General features: G+C 40.0%; 1 protein-coding gene across 2 annotated transcripts in view; it reads right to left on the reverse strand.

The window, feature by feature from the left end:
- The window catches only part of uts2r (urotensin 2 receptor), a 99,897-nt gene that overhangs the window by 58,955 nt on the left and 16,812 nt on the right, over nt 1-24,130 (reverse strand). Inside the window, exons 2-4 of one of the 2 annotated variants that reach the window (XM_026177271.1) lie at nt 9,336-9,509; nt 7,403-8,118; nt 3,717-4,095 (exon numbers count right to left, since the gene is read on the reverse strand). In XM_026177271.1, coding sequence (XP_026033056.1) covers nt 3,718-4,095; nt 7,403-8,116 — 1,092 coding nt within the window. In that variant the 5' untranslated portion in view covers nt 8,117-8,118; nt 9,336-9,509 and the 3' untranslated portion in view covers nt 3,717. Of the gene's footprint in view, nt 1-3,716; nt 4,096-7,402; nt 8,119-9,335; nt 9,906-24,130 lie in introns of those variants that run through there. The other variant, XM_026177272.1, reaches the window with a different exon arrangement.

Below are 24,130 nucleotides of genomic sequence, written 5' to 3' on the forward strand. Positions count from 1 at the left end.
TATCCTGAAACATTTTTTTTTTCTTTGTGAGAGTTGCGCAAAGTATATTGCTGTTTGACAGTCAAAGAATCCTGGCACATCCACATTTAATTCCAATCTACAATAACATGATATAAAGTCAATCCACTTGGTGATAGGGGTCCAAGTGCCTTTTTCCCCCCTTGGCAAAGTTTATGATAGCTTTTAAACCCCCCTGTGTTTCTTCAGGGAATGTAAGCTGTTCAAATGGCATTATAATTAAAAGTTCATACTTAAAACAGCAATTTAATATATTTTGCTGAATTAAATTAAAAAGTGTCAGGGGATGTTGTGATTGCCTCTGAGAGGGCCAGCGCTTAGCAGCCACCTTAAGACACACATGTATTTTCTGTATATAACACAAGTAATAGACTGTTTAGAAAAGAAAAAACTTTAAGCATGTGCCAGGTTAGAATTAGCCAGTAATGCTTAATGCTAACCTAGCTTAGTTAGGTTTATGTTAGCTTGTGTATTTGTCTAGGCTTTTGTTTTTGTTAGCAAAACAATGGTTATCAAGTGTAAAATCAATAATATATCTATATTTTCTCTGACTGGTACCCTATAGTAGTATACGGCAACACACAGACGATTATATGTTATAGACTGTTTAGAAAATGAGAACTTTAATTATCTGCCAGTTTAGCATTAGCTAGTGCTAAATTCTAACTTAGCATCTTAGCTAGTATTTACTAGCATGCGTGTTTACTGTAGGCTTGTGTGTACAATACAGCATACCCATATTTTTCTGTATTTTTTGGTCCTACAGTAGTATAGGGCAACGCATGGACAATTGTACTGTTTTTGTTTTGTTTTGTTATACTTTTAGCAATGTAAACCTATTTCTGTTTCAAATCATGTTTGTCACGTATTCTGACTAAATATTCTTATCATGAGTAGAGTTTCAATTGACCATAAGACAGTATAAGATGATTTCCTTTTAACCATTAGTCAGCCCAGACTACCATGCGTGTCACTTACATTAGGTGTTCCAGCATAAATCCAAAATAAATGGAAACTTGTACACCCAAATCTTGTTTTTTTACATCCTTAAAGATGATTGCTGTACAATCATTACACCCTGGAAGAAGAACAGTTCAAAGAAAACTTTAAAACCCTCAAATTACTATGACATTCATGCCCATGAGTGGCTGTAAACCACAACTGTATACACATGAAAGCCTTACTTTGATGGTAGTGGTTAGGGCATTAGAGAAGAATAATATGTGCATGCATATATGTGGTGGGCGTCACTCAGCACATTGTTATCCAACAGTGGTAGTATATGACACACTGCTACTCTCATTGACAAACCACCAAGTAATCAAAAGTAAAGCCCTACCAATATATTAGCTGCTCGTAAATATTGGATTTTCCTGCTATTTGTCATTTTGTGGAAAGAAAGAATCGGGATGTTATTGTGAAACATAAATGAGATTCGTTTCATTAGTAAATGTATGAAGATAAAAGCTGAGCTGAGCTGCTCAGCTGTGATATCCTGTCGTGTCAGTCTGGACTTAGATATGATCTGCATTATAACTGCAATGCAATCAGTTATTTCTATAGAACATAATCTGTAAAAGAACAGCAAGTTTTGCATTGTACATCAGCTGGCTACACCCATAGCAATCCTTCCAAAGCTCTTATTGCCAAGCTGGTCTTTGTGTGTCCTGGCACCTCCACCTTTTCTAATCCTCGCGCCCCCCTTCCCCTGAGTTCATCCTCTGTTTCCCTCTGCTGCACTGTCGCCATTTCTCCAGCTTCCTCTGTAATGAATAGTTGTAACCAAAATTTTCAGAAGTCAAAAATAGGATATTCAAGTACTCCAGAGTTACTGTTAGGGTACTTTATATCATCAGGGGTGACTCCACGATTTATGACTTATGTAGACTTTTGCTAACAATTTTATTTATAATAATACTAATAGATTGCATTTATATAGCACTTTTCGAGACCCTCAAAGCGCTTTACAATTCCACTATTCATTCACTCTCACATTCACACACTGGTGCAGGCAAACCACAGTTGTAGCCACAGTTGCCCTGGGGCAGACTGACAGAAGCGAGGCTGCCATATCGTGCCATCAGCCCCTCTGGCCATCAAAAAAAAAAAAAAAAAAGCAACAGCGCTATTTCAGAAATACCATCTACCTCTGCCCTTGAACTTGAGGTCAAGGTCACTGAGATTCAAATTTGTCAGATATTTTTAGTAGATATGCCTATGGCAGGGGTGGCCAACTCCAGGCCTCAAGAGCCGGTGTCCTGCAGGCTTTAGATAACACCCTGGGTCAACACACCAGAATCAAATGATTAGTTCATTACCAGGCATCTGGAGAACTTCAAGAAATGTTGAGGGGGTAATTTAGCCATTTAAATCAGCTCTGATGGATCAAGGACACATTTAAACCCTGCAGGACACCGGCCTGGAGGCCTGGAGTTGGCCATCCCTGCCCAATGGTATCAATGAAACTCCTTCGTCATGGACAAGCTTGGGTCATCGCACCACCTGCCCGGCAGGTTGACGACAATACTCCATCAGCCTTTTATATCAAATTATTGACATTTGTCAAAGCCCACAGTGAGGCTATAGTGAAACAGACCTCTCTTCCATTTCATGACATACAGATACCTGATCATGCCCCTTTACATCACATTTAAATGCACTGGACATCGTAGGCACAGTCATGATAAATGTTATGAAAGAGCATATGAATCTTTCACCACAGCTTCTGACAAAATATTAGTGTGAGTGAGTTGTAACCTGTTAGTCCATGTAGATTTCAAATAACTATAACAACTTAGGACTTACTAAGAATTCATTATTCATGATTTCTGATGTTTTACCAGCTTTCTAACTTTTCCGTATAAGATGTTATCTCCGTGCCTAAGAAATAAGAATACTAGTCTGCATGTCACATCAGCATACAGAGCTCTGTCAATGCAATCAGTGAAGAGTAAAATGTCCAATACACACATTGCGACAACAGTAAAACAAAGCAGTTATGTTAATGATATCTGTGAGTCAGACATGACGCCTGTCAGGTCCATTTAGTTGACGACTTTTTTAAGATGTTTGGTTTGGCAATTTTGATTTGGCTCTTAGATTGTTTATTGGTACATTTCAGTCCCTATGAAAAGTTTTGTGACAACACCCACACACCCACAATCTCAGTACTACTGATAAATAGTTTCCTTCCCACGCCGACTGTGAGCCAACAATAATGACTGAGATGATTGTGAACAATTACCTGTCAGCGTTTTGGGAAAACGATTGCTTAATATTGATTTGCTTTATTCTACTTAGAAAGCTCCTTTTCTCAGCTGTGTTGTCTGTACAATTGTGCTCTTCCCATTGGTGTTTGTAGTCCAAAATGATGGCAGTGCTAATATAGATGAATCAAGCAACAGTTATCAAAAAAGCGCCACAGTTTTGATGTTGTGCATACCAGCAAGTAGGAATTCTGAGAACATGAATAGACGTGTTCAGCGCTATCTGCAATCACATAACTCAGTCTTTCCTGTTATAGAAAACCCCAACAAAGCCACCAACTCTAAAGCATGCAATGACTCTCATTTTGCTGATGCCTAATTGCCAGAAATGACCAAAGCACAAAGCTGTACTTAGCAAATTTTATAGCACGTCTTGTCTTGTTCTCTTATCAGTTAAAATTTTAGGAATGTTAAAGAAAAAGCTGCTCCTACCTCACAAACTGCTGTTATGAGCTCGTAGTGATGCCGTGTGCGTGAGCATGAAGCTCTCAGTGCACTGCTGACTGCTGGCGGATGGCGATCTACGCGGTGAACGTTGAAAACGACTCCTCCTGTTGAAGTAATTGCCAGTTGTCCACAAGCGCTTGTTCTTCCTCAGATACTCCTTGTAGTTCTTGGTGAGCAATGTGTAGAGGAACGGGTTAATGCAGCTGTTGGAGTACGTCAGGCATGTGGTCAGGTAGTTGATGTTACGTTTGGCTTTGGTGGAGAGAGGCAACGAGGGGTGAAATTGACCCAGCAGTTGCCAGATCCAGAAGGGCAGGAAGCATGCCCAGAAGAGGAGCACAATTGTAAAGATCAAGTAGAGCACCTTCAAGGACATAAGAGCACAAAGAGGTGCCATCAGAGAGACTCAGATTTCACTTGATATTGGGATGTAAAATGCCAAGCTAATGTTAATGCATACATGCCAACCCTCCTGAATCCCGAATTTCAGTGCCCCTCCCAAAAATCTCCCGGAGCCACCATTCTCCCGAATTTCTCCCGATTTTTCACCCGGACAACAAAATTGAAAAACCATATCCCAGAATTCAAAGCGCGGCCCAGCCAATTCCAGTTTCCAACAATGGCGGCAGCTACTTAGTTTTAATATTACTCTTATTTCTCTTTCTGGGTCGCAAAATAAACTTTTAACATATTGTCAGGCGAGAATGTAGCTGTGTACACTTCAAATATTTGAGCCGGCGAGAACAGCAAACCCCCGTCTTTCACTACTCAGGTTAAACATGATAAGTCATTTAGATAACTTAAAAATGTTATTGTTTGGCTTTTTTCAGTTTTTATTTGTTCGTGAGTAAATCGGTTTGGCTGAGATTAAAGTTATTAGATTAGATTAGATTAAATAAAACTTTATTAATCCCTCAAGAGGATTCGTCCGGGGTTTTCACACAACTGAATAAACGTCAAACAGAAAACTGATTAAACAGAAATGTGAGACGGTCGAGAATTTACGCCAGCATCCGGTTATATTTTAGATAGCAAGGAGCAGACGGCTGAGTTTCACTCCACCTAGAGATCTCGTGGCGTAATTCTGACCGTCCAGTTATATATATATATATATATATATATATATATATATATATATCCATCCATCCATTCGCTTCCGCTTATCCTTTTCAGGGTCGCGGGGGGCGCTGGAGCCTATCCCAGCTGTCATAGGGCGAAAGGCGGGGTACACCCTGGACAGGTCGCCAGTCTGTCGCAGGGCTAACATATAGGGACAGACAACCATTCACACTCACATTCACTCCTAGTGACAATTTGGATTAATCAATTAACCTATCCCCACAAGCTGCATGTCTTTGGACGGTGGGAGGAAGCCGGAGTACCCGGAGAGAACCCACGCAAACACGGGGAGAACATGCAAACTCCACACAGAAAGACCCCGGCCTGATGGTGGAATTGAACTCAGGACCTTCTTGCTGTGCGGCAACAGTGCTAACCATATATATATATATATATATATATATATATATATATATATATATATATATATATATATATATATATATATATATATATATATATGGGTGGGTGGATGGATGGCAAACATAATGGGCAATACAATGTGCAGACTTAAAGTCTTCCACACCAACTTGTCAAACATCACAATAACGTGCTATAGCAACATATATTACACTAACTTTGATTTGCTGTAAAATAGTGGCAAGACCATAGTAAACTATTAGTACTGTTCATAACCGAACATCTGCTTCTTTAATGTGATGCCTTATGTGGTGCTGCTAGGTCAAAAGACTTCCGGTAAATGTCACTATATCATGGCTATTTTGTAGAAGGTCTACCGCACTAAGAAAAAAGACATTTCAGTCATATCACTTTAGCCAAGTGAAATGACTTAACCCAAACCCTACAAAACCCCTATATTTTGGAGAAAGGCAAAACCAGCTTTTGTGGATAGAGTGTAAATAGTTTTTGAGTTGTATCAGTTATCAGAATGATTTGTTCCCTAAGTGATAAGACTTTGGAGGACAATTTAATAAAAATTACATATTTTGATTGGGTTAAAGGTCATTATTAATGATGAGTTAGTCGTCAGAGGGTAAATAAGCTACCAACCAATTTCTGGTTATAGGTATGGTTAGGATTATGTTAACATAAGTCAGATTATGATTTTCACCTATTTAGCATACTTAAACAAAAAACGTATTACAGAAAGGGAAAATGCATGCATAAGATGTTTTGGCGACTCAAATTATTCGTGCACTGTAATATCAGTGACCAGTAAATCTGGTTGGCCCCAGATCTTTAATAGTGTCCCTACACAGTAACTCGTCTAAGGTATTGTATGGAAGCCAATGTTAACTCATTAATCCTTTCAGTAACTTCCTATAGACTTTGGTTGTGTTGTGTTTCTTGTACTCTTGTGTGACTTTAGCAACTATTGCAAACTATTTCCCTGTGGGGAATACTGACGTAATTTTCTCTCATTTCTTGGTGCAGCATGATAACAGCAAGAGATTCACAGTGAAGCACAGCCCTGGTAGGGAAGGAGAGAATTGTTAGGATATCAAATAGTAGCAATTTTAAAGGTAGGGTAGTCTATATTTTCCCTTGCGCTTCAAGATTCTCACCCTTAAATGCAAGTGATGGGTTACATTTAAGCGTGTCGGGAGAGAATAAAACCATCTTCAGCCCTGCTATGAAACAAAATGGAATGTGCATCAGACAAACACTGCATAAAGTACTTCTTGTTTATTAGTGGAATATCTATGGAAGTTTGTACAGCATCACTGTGTCTAACTTCAAACATATTCATTAGGTTGGTGTTGATGGATGTGTTCATCTCCTGCTGAGCTGAAAACTGGGAAAGATGCAAGAGACGAGGTCGAAGTTGAGGCAGCTCACCAAAAAAGGAGAACTGAGATCGAGTTGGAGAGTCTGTGTGAAAATAACTGAAGAATTTTTAAGATATTATGTGATGCTCTCTTATTGATATAGTTGTTTCAGAGTATTGTACATAACTTGGCCTAAGAGTAAGATTTATTTTTTCATTCCAGCTTTTATATATGAGGATGTGCTTGGCTGAAAAAATAATGAGCAGATAAATCTAGAACATTATAATTATCTGTAGACTAATAAAGAGTTTATCTAATAATAATCATTTGATACAAATAGTGTAGTAGTCGCACGCGCCATTTCTCTGTGGTTTTTGTTCTTAAACTAAAGCTGTGTAATTATAATTACATATTCTTAGTTATGTAACATACTAATACAGGATCTTTAATAGTAATGGAGTCACTAGCAGATGACAGGAAGGTTTTTATCTCATTGTTATCAGTCTCACCAAGCAACCTCTTGCAACCACTTGGCAACCAGTCAGTCATGACATTGACTTTTCTCTAACAACCGGTGGTTACCAGGCAGTCACCAACCAGTCTCTAAACCTGTGTGACAAGGGCTTTAAATCTGTGGGAAACACTGTATTGCCCTTTGGTTTCCAGGAAGAAATGTGGGTTTGAATAGAATTGGCATAGATAGCTGAGTAGTGGCATTTAAATATTCAACCCACACAAAAGGATTTGATAAGTGGTAAGACAGTAAGTGCAATGATAAAGCAAAATAGTCACATTAAACACATTAATTTGTGCTTAACTTACCTTTTGATTTGGTAATTTTTTGGTCTGCTTGAATGTCTCTGTCTGTGAAATCCAATAAGTGCGTGCAAGCTGGATGTAAAGATAGCCAATAATCAGTCCTGGAGCGACAATGCTAGTGCAAAACAGGAAGGAGATGTAAATCTTGTAGGAGAGCGGTGACAAAGTGGACTGACACATAGGCTTGGTGCCCACTGCCATCAGTTGAATTCTCACGATCATCGGTAGGGTGAGGATTAGAGAAGCTACCCAGACAAGTAGGGCAATAGCTTTCCGATAACTTTTCGATCGTTTCACTGTGTCGAGTGGCTTGAGCACTGCAAAGTAGCGTTCTGTACTCATGATTGTCAGAGTAAAGATGCTTGCGTGCATAGTCAGGAAGTCCATGCTTATCAGAATCCGACACCCTGCATCTCCAAAGTACCATCCCTTCAGGAAGTGTGTGCAGACTACGAAGGGGATGGTGAGAAGATACAGCAGATCTGCTAAAGCTAAGTTTATGATGTAGATGTACATGGAGGCTGCAGACCTCATGGAGTGGCACATCACCACCAGGGTGTAGATGTTCCCGGAGACTCCAATGAGACACATGATGGAGAGGATGGTTCCAATGGTAAAGGTGGCGGCTGTATCTTCAAGTGAGTTCAGAGGAGGGTCAGTTGCATTGCCGCCCCTTTCCACCAGGACTCCCACAGGCTCCATGGACACTGTTGTCATGTCTGGATGCAAGAGAAATGTATGGGAACAGGGAAATGATATATTAGCTCTCCAATATAGCCAATGCATGGAAGCTATTTTAATGAAGTGGATCTTTTGGGGATTTATAAACAGATTGCTAAAGTGTTAAAAAGACTATACTGGCATATTTTCTGCAAGCTATCATCTCCATTTTGAAAAAACACGCCAATAGGTAGAGATCTAAACCATCTCTCACTCTGAGTCTCTGACTCATTGCATATTTACAGAGGTGGAGACCAAAAAGTGTCAAAACTACTAAACAAAAGGTTAAATTTCTGTCTGACTAAAGTTTAATCTGATTAATAAAAATTACCAAAGCAGTGTTTTAGTAAGACCAAGTTGGTCAAGAAGTGAGGCGTTATCCTAAGTTTTGAAACTGTAGTACTAATGTTTAGATTCAGTCTGCACACTGTGACTCAAATGATGCAGAAAATCTGACACTGAAATAATCTTTGATGGAAATTAGCGCTCTTGTTATTGAGTGTTATCTGTCTGATTAACATTAGCACAATCTTAAACTCTGGTGACAAAAATGTGTCATAATTCTCTGCAAGTTTTTAAATGGGAAGAAGTTCGTGTTTTTTTTATCATGCACTAACAAATATGTAGCCTATGGTCTTGTATGTTATTCTTTGAATAAGCTATGACTCCGTGTTATGAATCAGAATTATGACTTATGTGCTGAACTTAAAGTAAACATACTGTGAGTTTCTAACTTGGTCAGTTGGTTACACATTTAGGTCTAGGCTGGAACCATGAATCTTAGTTTCTAAAGAAAATTTTGCTTATTCCCATTTGATTACCGCACAACTTAAGAAAAAGAGTCTCATGAACATTGCACAACTGAAAAATGATCCAAGTCATTTCTCAGAAGTAAGACTAAAGCTAAATGTATCAGAGTTGATCCAGTTGTTGCACTGATGTCTTTACTGAGTCATAGACATCTTCTTGTCAAGATTAATGCTCACCTGTCAAAATTCAGACAGAAATCACTAAGATGTAATTTCTCCGTTGTGACTTAAGTAGTACCAAAAAGCACCAGGGGCAGAGATAAAGTCAGGCTGGACTTATATTACATTTTAGCCTTCAGTAATAGAATTTCCTGGCAAGCTCAGAAAAGAACAGCAGTTCCTACTACATGCATGTAAATGCACAATTACAAATCTATTTGGGAAATAAAGTGAACTGGCTGACTTACCTGGGCTGCCTTACTGGACAGAAGAGGTTCAACACTCAGCTGTGGTTCCACTGGCCATGCTCTGTCAAACTTCACACTTGCTGGACAAATTTCACACTCCATAAAAGTCCCCACAGAGTGTAGAAAGGAAACCCACAGGTGGAGCAAAGGAAAAGAAATTTATATCCAGGAGTCCTGAAGGAGGAAAATGACCTAAATGACTCATCGACTACAACAAAAACCCTTCCACTGTTGACTCGTCTCTCGACAGCAAATCAACCAATCTAACGTGTCTTGATTCAAGAGAAAGTGCACTGATAGCAGCCTTAAAAGTTCTCTCCTATTCCCTTCACTCTTTGTGCACCTTAGCAGCATCCACGTACAGGATGTCAGCATCGGCAGAATCGGAAGAGAGAGAGAGAGAGAGAGAGAGAGAGAGAAAGGGGGGGGAAGAAAGCATCAGTGAAACAATCACAGAAGTGAGAATCACGTTCAGCTACAGCTGGCTATGGAGAATCCTCTGTTTGACTGAGAGAGAGAGAGTTATAGAGAGAGTGTGAGTGTCAGAGGTAGAGAGGGCTGAGCAAAAGCAGGGAGAAAGGGAGGGAGGGAAACAGAGCTATCAGTGAGGTACTCTCGCTGAGAAGCCTGAAAGTGGGAGGGAGAAGACGCAGAGAACGGACAGCAGAGAGGTATGCAGGAAATGCATTCTGCTCTCTCTCCTTCTCGCTTTCACTCTGTAACCCCTGTGCCCTCTATTTCCATGTGACAGGGGCGTGTGCAACAAACTGATATGCAATAACAGGACTTGAGACACACTCGCATGACAGCCTCACAGACACACAAAAAAACATGCAGTAAATAAAAGATATACAGCAATGGCAATTTGTTAGATTGTGTTTGTTATTTTAACTGAATGGTTACAAAGTCAGCGTCAACTACCACTGCAGCAATTTGCCTCAGACTGCTGCAGAGAAGCTGATATAAATTAAACAGTGTTGTTGGCTTTCTGTCACTGCTACATGCTGAATATGGACTACATGTTAATACAACTGCATGTCAGGTCAAAGACGCGTAGTTCCCCCTTTTTACCTAGAAGAGCAATTGTAAAATTACAGTGTATAAAATTTTACCACTAGGTGTCAATAAATTGCAGTCAGCTGAATTTACCCCCACCATTTAGCCTGTGTAATACTAGCTATGGTGACCACTGCAGGACAAAAAAGGACTAGCTGCCATTCATCTGTAGTGAGTGCTTGCTGTTAGTTAGCCGTTTATCTTAGATGTCAGTATACTGGTTATCCTCGCCTATTTTCTGTAGGGAAGACAGTAAAACTTTGTGAAAAGAGTCTGATATGAATCAACGACTTAGTGAACCTCTCTTTTGTCTGATGATAGTGATACTGATGAAAGTTGTTGAGGATATCCTGAACTTTTGTCTTAGTAAGCGTTGTCAGGCGATAGCTGCTGTTAGCCTCCGTTAGCGGGCATTGGCGAAACTGTCTTTGAACATTGTTGGACTTTTACTCTTAGCTAATAAACTTTCATAAGATGTGAGAATGTTATAAAACTGTTTATCAGAGGGGAAGTGTGATTATTAGACTAGAGCCTAACATTAGCTGGCAAAATTTTAGCTTATAACCATCTGTTGCTGAGGTGAGGAGGTGGAAAAGAGGAAGAAGAGAGAACAATGGAGGAAGCATAGAAAAACATAATCAGAAAGAAATAATAAAAATATCCACGTACAAATAAAGAGCTCTTTATGATCTTTAAATTAAAAGTAACTGATAAGGCGCACATTTATTTACAACAATAAATAAAATATATTATACCTTATAATATAAAGTGCCTTGAGGTTACTGCTGTTATAATTCTGCACTATATGGATAACATTTAATTAAAGCACAACAGTGTATTTTTTCTATTAAATACCCACCACCCAAAAGTACTTGCTGTAGCTTTAAATAAAGCAGTAGCAGATAAAATGCTTTTATCCAATGAAAGAGAAACAGGATGCAGGTCAGAGTAGAGGACAGATGTTTAATGTGCTTACTAAACAACTTTTATTGAAAGGAATGCGGCACAATCTTTAAATGAAACAGCTCTATTACGATTATTGTAATAGGTCCATGGGGGACGTGCAAAATGATCCACAGGCAGAGGTTAATGATCATATTGGACAGAAGTCAAAAGACAAGTGCTGGCACATGCACATTATCCATAACATGTATTAGCAAGTGGATACGTCAGTAGGGTAGAGTAATACTTCAGCTAAGGAGTTTTTGTCTGCAGAGTATTAGGCCAACTCCCATTACAGCCTTGTACTCTATATTGTCTGTTCTTGGTGTTGTCTTACACTCTAAATATTAACTTCAGTTTGTCACAAATGCCTGACAAGTCTTTTTTTATCCTGCGCATGTTTAATGGAATGTGACAGCTTAATAGTTCTTCTCTTAGAGGTGTGACACCATGAGTGCAGTGGGTTACTACCAAACAGATCTTCCATTTGATGCTATTCAGGCTTTTTCCAACTTAATCTGTGTTATGTCTGGTGCCACTGACGCCTGCTCTATTCCAGAATATATACATGGAATGGTGCGGAGGGCCCATAAACAGCAGGATGATAATATGAACACTGTTTTATAGTAGAAAACAATTTAGGCTAATGCGAGTGTAACCCCCACCGCTTTCTGTTTGCTGTTTCCCACTTATCTGATCGGAGTTGGGCTCCAGGCAGGCTGATTTTTCACAGAGATGGACATTCAGACAGGCTCTCACATTTATAGCGGTTACCTTCTGACCTCAAAGGTTGGAACTCCATTTATCACAGTACAGCCTCTCTTCACTGCGAGTCAATGTACACAGACACTCTAGCTAGATGATAAACTGTTTTCAACTAGCAGCCATGAAGTATTCATGAAACTTCAGCAAATGCATGCTGGCAACAGAGGTGAAATGACAAGTGGCTGCTATAAAAGAACACTTAGGAGGCTCTAAAGAGACAGAAATCTTTTTGACAGTGTGCATTTGCTTTTTGGATGGAAATGAATGTTAAAGAATTGCTATCAAAATCGAGCGGGTATAACCGGATGCATGCGCATCAGTTAAAAAAGGCAAGCGACCTCTCCAAAGCACTCTGCACAAACAATAGAAAATAAATTATCAGGTGTTATGCAATCCCCTGCTCTGGGGGAGTGAGTGTGTGAAATGGCCCTGGAGTTCATAATGTCTGTCTGTGGGGTCTTATCTCGACCTGGGTGACATTGCTTCTGCATGATGTGTGTGAGAATGTTTAGACATCACCCTCACCAAAAAGCTATATGGAAAAAGGGGTTAATAGAGCTGTGATGAGCAGCTATTACATCCAGATTAAGACTGCCCATGAGAAGTGATTGCATGGTAAATTATGCAGTGCAACTGCCTGTTGCAGATTGCTGCAGTCATGAGATTTTACAGGATGACACTCACATCCGTGTCATTACCCGCTACACGCTCACACACAGGAAGGGCCAATTGAGACTAGACTACCGTAATTGTCGGGCTATAAGCCGCTACTTTTTGCACAAGCTTTGAACCCTGCGGCTTTTAGTCAGGTGCGGCTTTTCTATGGATTGTCCATGATTTTTGTCATATCGTAAGAGGATTTGTTTTGTTTGTTCCGCTGTTGTACGGCACTACGTTGCCTGGCGGAAGGATCGGGGTTCAAGAGTGGTATGTTGGTCACATGTCCGTCCGCCAGGCAAAGTAGTGCCGTACGAAGTAGCGCGAAAAACAAACTTCAAAGTAGCGCTACGTGTTCAGTGGGAGGCGTGGATGACGAGCGGTGATAAACTTGCGAAAAGCAAGTTATGCTCAACTCCACCGGTGGATTCTGACAGCGTGGAAAAGTGTGAAAACATCCATGATCACCAACGGATTTCGAAGGGCTGGACTGCTGCATGATGGAGAGGAGGATGCCGCCACGGCCCTTCTGAGGGTGTTCAACTCTGACACTGACAACGAGGATTTCTTTGGTTTTGAAAGTGACAACGAAGGAAAGAAGCTGAGAGTGGATGACGAAACACCTGCGGCTTTTAGTCAGGTGCGGCTAATGTATGTACAAAACTGGATTTTCCCCTGATTTTAGCTTGTGCGGCTAATATTCAGGTGCGCTCTGTAGTCCGGGAAATACGGTAGTAACAAAAACAGAGTAATCAGGCCGTACACAAAGATAGATTGTTATCCCCATCAAACTGGCAGCTCTGTTGCATATGTGTTCACACATTAGCGTGCTTACCCTCATTCACCATGCTAAATGCCAGGCCAGTCGATAAGGTGTAGTCACCAGTCAGAGGCTCAGAAAATTACACACTTTAACCTATTATCTTTAATCTGAGCTAAATTGCAATCTGATAGAGTAAATAAATGCATCTGCAGTCACATTCATAATTCCATGACCGTGTGTGTGTGTGTAATGACAGGTGTGCATGTTGTGTCCACCATTTGACGCCGATTGTATGAGCACATAGGATGCATAATGTGTCCTCATTGTGAAGTACTTTCTACATCAAATGTAGAAATACATGGAAACAAATATTAATGAATAAAAATGGGCTGCAGATACACGTGGTCATTCCAACTGGCTAATTTGTGTCAGACCCAGGTTTTCCAGTTTGGTGACTTTGCATGAATGATATGGTCATTCTGGCATCACCGACTCGTGAAGTCCAGCTCATAGTGGAGCCAAAGCAGGAGAGGTGAGAATTATCACCTTCATGATGGAGCCCATGGATTCTGAGTATAAAAAAGGGTAGACTACACACTACGGGTTGCTTTGTCCCAGATTGTTGATGTCATGAGTATACAGGGGAATAGTGGAGTTGGAGTCTAGATGGGAAAGTCATTGGTGCCAGTCTGTTATAGTATCATAGAGTGTGAAAAGGCAAAGTTGTCGATTTACTGGTTGATCTACATCCCTACCTATAGCAACATCACCAAACAGTCAAATCAGTAAACAGTAAAAGCAGTATTCCAATTTAGGACACACACTGCTGTCACATGTTACAGGTTTGCATTTAATGGCGCTGAGAGCTTTGATGATGGGATACAAAAAATATGCAAATGAACTATGAGTAGGAATCTTTATAAACTTTAAAAAATAACGGTTATGATGGGTGAACATTTTTGTACAACATGCAAAAACTTGTTCACAGGTGTTAAATAAATTAAAAATGTCCCTTATTATTTAAACTTAGTGCTCAAAAAAATGAAAGGAACCATATTTAATAAGAGTATAGTATTAAGTTAAAGATAGATCTGATCAGTTAAGTAGTAGAGGTGGTGGATGGTCAGTTTTGACTGCTTTGGTGTTAATGAAATTAATATTAATGTTAATGTAACAATGAGACAACCCATCCAAAACAAGAATGGTTTTAAAAGTGTAGGCCACTGACATTTTTCCTACCTCATTTGTTCAGTTGTTTTTATTTTCTCTCGTTTTGCATTTGGCTAGGGTCATTGTCACTACTGGTAGCATGAGACAATACCCTGACCCTAAAGAGGTTAAACAGGTCGTCTGACTTCTCTAGGATCAATATTTGCCATTACCAGAAGGTTTACTGTGTCTCCCAGCACACTCTCAACAACATGGAGGAGATTCCAGGAAACTGACAATTACTCTAGGAGAGCTGGACAGGGCCGTAGAACGTCCATAACCCATCAGCAGGACCGCTATCTGCTCCTTTGTACAGAGGAAGAAGATGAGCACTGCGTAAGCAAGAAAAATTACCTCCAGCAGGAAACTTGTATGAATATCTCTGATCAAACAATCAGAAACAGACTTGAGGGGTGTGTGAGGGTCCATGTCCTTTAGTGGGCCCTCTACTCACTGCCTGGCACTATGGAGACCGACTGGCACTTTCCATAATACCAGACTGGAAGGTCAGCAGATGAGAGTGTAGGATCTGACAGCTGTCAGAACCTACACTGGTGCAGTGGGTCCTGGCTTCCTCGTGGTATACACCGATGCCCTGGAGGATGAAGGAATTGATACGAGTGACTGGCCCCCATGCTTGCCTGACCTAAATCCAGCGATCTCAGAATACCCCAAACACCATCCACAATCTCATTGTGAGCGTGACCCAAAGTGGTCATGCATCCATTCAAGCACGTGGGGGCCATACAAACTACTGAGTACCATTCTGAGTTGGTGCAGTGAAATTTCAGCAATTGAAGAAACCTGCCGCATCATTTCTTTTCACTTCAATTTTCAGGGTATCTTTGAATTCAACCCTCCTGTTGGTTGATCATTTTAATCTGCAATCAAATGATTTCACTCCTAACACATTACTCAGTCCATCATCATCACTCCATCAGTACAGATATCGAGCATGAATTTTTCTCCTCCATTGAGATCTGATGTCTTTTTAGACATGTTCATTTGATTGTTTGAGCAACGTTGTTAGCACTGGATCAGGTGTCCCTAAACCATTCCTTGGTTATGCACTAGGCTCAGACTTAATGAGATGCACTGAGCACTCACCTCTTCCCATGTGTTTATATACCACAGGAGCGTGTGTCATTAACTTTTGGTCTTCCCTCCCCTTTGGTCTGTGTTTTGACCTGCACCTTGTGCTATGCTCGCTTTCTTTTCTCTTCTACACATTCAACCAGTTGTGACAGATGGCTGCCCCTCCATGAACCTGGTTCTGTCAAAAGTTTCTTCCTGTTTTTCCTTCCCACAGATGAGGCTCATGCGTGGTGGTGGGGTCATGTCGCTTGATTGTTGGGGTTTTCTCCAGAATACTGTAGGGTCTTTACCTTACAGCATAACATGCTTTTTGAGTGAATTCTGCTGTAATTTGGCACCATCTAATTAAACCTGAAATTATGTGAATTTAATTGTTTTTAAAACTTCACCAAAATGACTCAACACATCCTTATTTTGCCTCACTATCATTGCCTCAAAATGATGAAAAAGATTCTTGATCTCAGCACCCAGAGGGCCTGGTAAACAAAGTGCGGTTTGAAGTTCAACAAGGATTTGGGCACAAGGGAAATTAAGGCAATCTGCACCTCAAACCATGTAATTCACCATCAAAAGAGATGAAAATGGTCTTAAATATGCACAACAGGCTTTCAACCAGCATAAAGAATCACAATGACTCACATGAGAAGACTGAACAGAGCACAAGGGGATTCATGTATGAGCAGTCTGACAATCCTTTCTGCCCGTAGAAGGCTGGTACTTCCAAGGGTAGGCAAGAGCGATACTTCTCTGTCCTCATCCTCAAAAGAAAATAGGTCCAAGGAGTCATCCATATTTGGCAATTGGGGATAGCAACTATTTTCTGTGAAATTTTTTTTTCAAGTTATTAAAAAAATCCATACAATTAAATCTTCAGTCACATAAGAGTAAACATAGGACAGCAATACCTTGGAACTTGGAAAAATCTGTCGTTGAATAATGATTACACTGAATCTTTTTGACCTATTGGTGACTTATTGTTGTGGCAACCAACTGGTCACCCATAGATTAAACTCTCTGAGGCACTTTTAAATGGAAGATGATTGCACAGGTCAACCTGTGGGAGGCAAACAATGGCGGTCCGGGTTCGACGGATTGCAGATTGTCAAAGGTTTGCAAATAACTGCCATCTAATCAATCAACTGCAATCAGTCAGAGTCAGTCTGTGACCAAATGGTAAATGGTCTGTATTTGTATAGCACTTTACTTGGTCCTAAGGACCCCAAAGCGCTTTACACTATACACAATCATCCACCCATTCACACACACATTCACACACCGGTGATGGCAAGCTACAGTGTAGCCACAGCCACCCTGGGGCGCACTGACAGAGGCGATCAGTTGCAAAATAATTGATAACGTATGACAGTCATTGGTTTTTGGGGAGGTCCTCACCCCTTTTAGTCCCTAGTCCCACCACTGTTCATGTTCCATTTCAACTGGTTATGCCACCATTATACTATCACTGTTTTGGAATAAAAACTACCACTGACTACCGTATATAAAGATAAATTAAAAGGATTGAGTTTCAGATTTAAAAGCAGACTCAAAGAAACAAATCATAGAAATAACCTTAATAAGTGTCAGATACGTACCTGATCATCTACATCAGAATTCTCTACAAAGGTAAAACCTGCAGCTTCCTTTTTGATCTTGTTGAAATGCAGTTATACAGCAGGGTTTCTGTCTGTCTTTAATATCCCACAGTTAGAAAGCCTTGCTATGCAGCGGTCTGTGAAAAACTCTGTGTACAATGTTGCTTTTGCAGTTGATGGTCTATAGCTGCTGTGAGGAGCCACACTCCTGTGAGAGAGGATTAGGCCTGACCTGAACATCATTCACTGCATCATTCACAAGTTAGAACTTGCATCTGATAACGTTGCAGAGTTGACTCTTGAACACCACAGGTCTGCTCATGAATAGAGATTTAAATTTGTGGGTTAAAGAGGGGTGATGATACACAAAAGTAGGTAACTAATGTAAATTGTTTTATTCGAAATCAGGTCCAGCTTATTGGTGTTATTTTCGTCATATTGACGAACAAAACACACTTTGTAGAAACAACTGGTCCATGTCCTCACAGCAGCCATTTCACAGGTAACAAGATCACAAGTTCACATTCGCAATAATATTAGTGCTGCGTTCTCCAACCACTGTTTTCTTTAACATGCATTCTACCATAAGCTATATGTAGGGCAGTTTTCTATCGTTAACCAAAGCTAATATTTATAATACATAATTTGATGTGACTTTATGATTCCCTAAACGGCCAATGGGTGCAAATAATCACGCAGCGTAGTCAAGAATACAGCAGTCCCCGATCGTTTATCACGGGAGTTATGTTCCAAAAATAACCCGCGATAGGTGAAATCCGCGAAGTAGCCAACTTTATTTTTTACAATTATTATAGATGTTTCAAGGCTGTAAAACCCCTCACTACACACTTTATACACTTTGTCAGACAGGTATGAACATTTTCACACTTTTCTCTCTTGTTTAAATGCTCTCAAAGTTCAAACCTTCGTAGAAAAATAAGTTCAGTATTATAGAATGAAACCAAAGACACCTTACCTGTGTCTTACCTGACGGTCCAAAATGTTTTGTCAACATTGTTGTGTTTGTTGGGGAGAAAACTTACAAACATACATTACAGCACTTCTAGGGATGGGTATCGTTTAGGTTTTATCCGATACCGGTGCCAAATCGGTACTTTTGAAATGGTGCCGGTGCTCAAACGGTGCTCAAACCGGTGCTTAAAGAATGGAGAACACAAAATTGGTCCAAAAACCTCTCATGTTCAGCTGGTTTTTTGTAAAAAGATAACAATGTTAGCCTTTTCTGCAGCTATGGGGCATATATGGTATCACTCTTGGCTGGAAGCAGTGCTTAAACAATGGAAAAAACACAAACTTTGTCCAAAACCTCTCATGTTTAGCTGTTTTCCACTTTTTCTTTGGTCATTTTAGCCTTTTTGGCCAGGGTGAAGCGAGTATCTGCCATCAAACAAGAAGACAGCTGCATGTAGCTATGATGATGTTTGCTAGTTCACCTTACATGCATTAATGTAATAACGTGGTTAGCCTACTCAACGTAAATTACACTCGAACAACATGAAGCTACTCACGCAGAAAAGAACGGCTGCTGCTGCATCATCATCCTCATCATTTCTGCTACACTGGCAGGGCTAGGGGCCAGGACTCTCCTCTTCGTGTTTTTGGGGGATGTTGCATAACAGGCAACCCACCCGCAGTAGATGCGCTCGGTGTGAGGTCTCGCAGCAAGCTATCAAATACGGCGCATTTCTGGGCTTTTAAAAAAAACGCTATGCGTCGCCAGCTGTTTAATCGGATTTGAGGTGTTGCCTCCTTTGACAGTATCACAGTATCAGCTTAAAGCACTTGTTGCAGGCTGCTGAGTTTGCATCTTTTGCTGTGAAGTACAGCCAGACTTTTGACCGCTTCGCCTTGGACATTTTTAATCTGTAGCTCTGCTCTAACAGAACGTACGTACCTGGGCCCGCCTACTATTCTCGGAAACTAAAATGATTGGCTAGAAGTGTATCACAGCTCAGGAAAAAAAAGCACCGAAATAAAGCACCGAAATGTGCGCTGCTTTTCGGTCTGGTTACTACCGTTTATGTCAGAACCGGTGCCATCATGGCACCGTACACCGGTACCCATCCCTAAGCACTTCAGAGCGCTAGTGATCGAAGATTTATGTAAATTTGACAAGCTGGAAAGATTCTGTATTGGACAGGAGACACGGCACGAGAGTGATTGACAATGGTCTACAGCCAATCGGGATGCAGGACACAATGTGCTTTTAAAAAATAAAACAAAACAAAACATGGAAAATTTCACCAAACAAATCCGCGAAACACTGAGGCCGCAAAGGTAAACCGCGTTAGCGAGGGACAACTGTAATGGAACCAGCCAACTTCTAAATTAGTGCAACCACAGTTCAGAAATTTGTTAATCAGTATTCTGACACAAGAGCCTCATTATTAACATAACTGTCACCAAGTGAAGAAAGCTGATGCCAGAGATTATAAGTAACCAAAACTTGGTGACTGGGGAAGGTGGAGTGACTGGGAAATATCTTCACCTCCCACTGCCACACTTTCACCTAACAAAAACAGCAAGCCTGGAAGCAATTGTCAAAATCATTCTATGCATAATAATATTATTTAAAATAAGAAAAAACATCTCAAATCACTCTGCATTGTGAGGTTAACACCCTGCAATTTCACCAAGAGGACCTCAATAGTCTGATAATTGCCTACGAGCATTTCCTACTGAATCAGTTTTTTCAAAAATGGCTGAATAAATTAACACTAAACAGAAAAAATATTACATAAATCTGTGAGGTTTCAGTTTTTATTTTATATTAAAAAAAATCTGTAATGGCATTTTTAATACTTTATCACATACTGCAATATTTGCTACCATCGTTTAACACCAATAACTTTTTTCATGGACATGGAGACTATAGTGAATCTCACAATTTCTTCCTGTTTAAGAATTAATATAGAATAGCAATGCAGTGTAACTTGCATAATATACTATGCATTTTAACACAACTTTGTCATAAAAAGATACTTTTGCATCTATCAAGCATACTGATAGAAAAAAAAGCCAATCTTAAAATCACATAGCATGAAGCCTCTCTCAATAAAACATACCATTCAGTTAGCTTCAAGATTTATGTCTATATGCACACTGAACAACAGCAACACATTACCAGCAGTCACTACTAACTATGGCTTTATTTTAATGTGCTGATAGTTTTTCATTACATTATTTAAAGCTCTCATAAGAAACTGGATGCTGTGAATAACTTTTTAATTTTACAGTATTGCTTTTGCTACAAAAGTTTTTATATTTTAAACTGGATCGACAGTGTCTAACAACATGGCTGCTCCTCCATTATTATTTTTCCTATTACTAGTACAAGCTACACCTCTCTTGCACTGAGACGTGAGCTGTCTTTTTATGCTCTACGCGTAGTGTGAACTTTGTGACACATTAGTGGGCAGAAAGCTGGTCCACTTGGTTTTGTGGGTGGGTTATTATACTGCAGCAAATTGAGGCTTTCTTCCAGGTTGAATAAAGCCAACTACTTCATTATTAGATCTGACTTATTGGCCACATCAAAGCTGCTTTCAGCACAAAAACAGAGGCGGCGACCACAAAGAGAGAACAGCAGAGAAATGAAGTCTTTGAGTTATGTAAGGATTAGTTTGCCACTAAAGGCTGGCATCACCGTTCATTCATTACACTGACAGACAGTCAATCTTCCCACATGGACAAGTCTCAATCAAGACATGTTTCCAATACACACACACACATGGGTGTCAGTCATTCTTTGAGATTGGGAAGGGATTTGATTCAAAGACAAATCCCTTGTTTTATTCTCTTATGGGTTTGAATGTACATCTGCAGCCTATCAGCATGACCTTCATTACTCCTTCATAGAAAACAGAGCAGCAGGAGGCTGCATTATAATGAGATATCAGGGAAATTCATAACATGGGTGCAGGTTGACTCCCGTTCAGAACAATGCCGCTTGTATCATCAGATATGGCCAGAATCAATTCCTAGATGTATCTTGTGAAAATGGAAATTTCATTCATTTCATTTCATTTATTTGTTCATTTCCAGGCACAACAAATACCTATATTGAACATAAAATGCACAAAACAAAAAACAAAAATTGCCTGAAAAAGGAGTGGGACGAAGAAAACTTATTAAATCCCACATATTAAATTACATATAACTATCAAAGCTTCAAACTATCCATAGAGTGGGGATCCAATCATCTCGCACAAAAAGACAGACATGGTTAAGAATAAATGCAGCAACAGAAGATGCAGACTGGTAATTTTCGGACTAAAAAGTGGGCAGAGAATGAAGAGGTTTCACAAAATCTAATTGTTAAGCAGCTATAAGGTCATCTAATGTATTTCTGTGTTTAAAAAAATATATAAGAGAACTGAAGAACAAAGGACATCAGGGTGAGATATAAAAATCGATTTTCCTTACCAGACAGGTGGATGGCCTTGTTTCAAGATAATAGTTTTATTCTTCTTGTGACTGCTGTTAAACACGCATCGTCCATAGCAGGGCTTCCAGAAATATGATTAGTTCACTCAACGATATATGTATAAACAAATCTGCCAACTTACCAAGTGAAGGCAACCTGCCTACTTGCATCTTGAACTACAATCCATCCAGAAACTTCTGGATGTTTGCATCCAGCCTCTAAACTACCACTTTGTACCTGCAGATGGCTTTTGTCTCCGGAAGCTAGCTTGACATTTCGTGACTTGGAGCTACTGGAATCTAAAGTTTCTGTTATTCTCTTGGGAATGTCTGCGTCCCAGACTTTTTCTGGTTGTTTGCACAAACATCTAGTCTTTGAGCGTGAGAATTCAAGGAAAGCAGAATGCTAGACAAGCTACACTAGTCTTGGCTCAGTTTTTACTGCTCTCCATGCTTTTGTGCAAATGCACACCTATCTACAAGAAAATTAGTCTGTGATTTATCACCAAAAGAGATATTTTTCTCTGACTAATTTCCTTGGCCAACATGTGTTATCTAGAGCAGCGGCCCCCAATCCCCAGACCACAAACCAGTACCGGTTCGTCAGTGTTGGGAAGGTTACTTTTAAAATGTATTCCACTACAGATTACAGAATACATGCCCCAAAATGTATTTTGTAATGTATTCCGTTACTCAATGAGAGTAACGTATTCTGAATACTTTGGATTACTTAATATATTATCATGCTTTTTACAACTACATGAATGTACTATTGTTGTGTGACTTATTAATTTTACTGAAGGTTATTTGCCATACCAATACCAACTAGATTTTAAAACTTGATATAAAATGAGTAACAGTAGGTTGACATTAGGTAAGGCTGCACTTTTTGCAGCGATCTCGTATAGAAAACTATTCCGCACCTGTGAAACAGGTTCGCAGCTCCGAACCGTCAAGGCGTAAAACCGTAAAGGGACCTCTGGCTAATACGTTGGGTTCTGTCAGGCTCGTAGCTGAAAACTCCCTCCCTCGCGCTCACAGACACATAACGGGTATGGCAGTCCATTCTCCCTGCAGCACAGACTACACTGCTCATAAGGCTACATTCTTTAAGGCAATGCCTGTAATACTCTGCCTATTACCTTCACATTGAATAATTTTTGTGAATAATTTTTAAAAATATTTCTTCACATCATTGAGTAACATATGAAATGGGAAAATACCGCCGTGTAATCCATTAATTTCAACTAAATTATTTCGACTAAATGGTGCATGTCTTCCACCACTCTCTCTCTCTCTCTCTCTCTCTCTCACCACTTTCCTTTCTAATCTTCACTGTGCTGTCAAGTAATGGTGAAAAAGCCCCCTCAAGTATTTTCCAGGGAATATTTTTCTGCAGAATAATTGCTTTTCTTGTACTTGTACAGAAAAAAGAAAGAAAATTTTGCCAGAGCTGCACGATTTTGAGTCTAACTGCTACTTTTACTGAAGGAACATCCTCCACAACTCATCTTTAGTTACTGTAAATAAGCAGGGGTGGTCATCATGTCCACTTGCCTTTGTTTAAAAGTTACTGCGCACCACTGCCTTTTTTAAATGGCCATCACAACCTCAGGTATTTTTTTTTAACGTTTCATGTATTTCACGATAACCTTGCAGTTAATTGAGTTAACCTTTACAGTGTAAGGTTGTTAAGCCTGTTTTGTGCCTCTGACATTCGTTAATCAACACCTCTGTGCATTGTGTGAGGAGTTTTCGTGTCTTGACATCAGTGGCATCCATCTCCTCCAGTGGTCAGCTTATTATTCATATAGCTTTTTAAGGCATACGTAGGGATGGCTGTTCATCTGGCTTCTCAGCACCGGACTTATCTTCTGCAGGTATTTGGTTGTCGCTGACCTTCATGAATTTTGGTTCCTGTTGGTCCACCATTCTGCGTTACCTTTTCTGTCCAGCTCACCGTCCGTCTCTTTGCAATTATTCGGCCACATTCTCCAGTCCAAATGATATCCCAAGATCTAATACGAATATCATATAACACTAAAAGCAGCAGCAGAATAAAGACACCGGGCTTCTCGTAGTCTAATTAGGTCGTGGGGACCTTTTGTAAAACTGTTGTGTGACTGTGATGAAAAAGCCCCTAATTAGCAGTTTTATAAAGAAGCCAAATTGGCACCCTGGCCAGTTCCAAATTCTAGTCTTATTACAGGGAGTGCAGAATTATTAGGCAAATGAGTATTTTGTCCATATCATCCTCTTCATGCATGTTG

This window comes from Astatotilapia calliptera, chromosome 8 (genome assembly GCF_900246225.1).
Source record: "Astatotilapia calliptera chromosome 8, fAstCal1.2, whole genome shotgun sequence".
Taxonomy (NCBI): Eukaryota; Metazoa; Chordata; class Actinopteri; order Cichliformes; family Cichlidae; genus Astatotilapia; species Astatotilapia calliptera.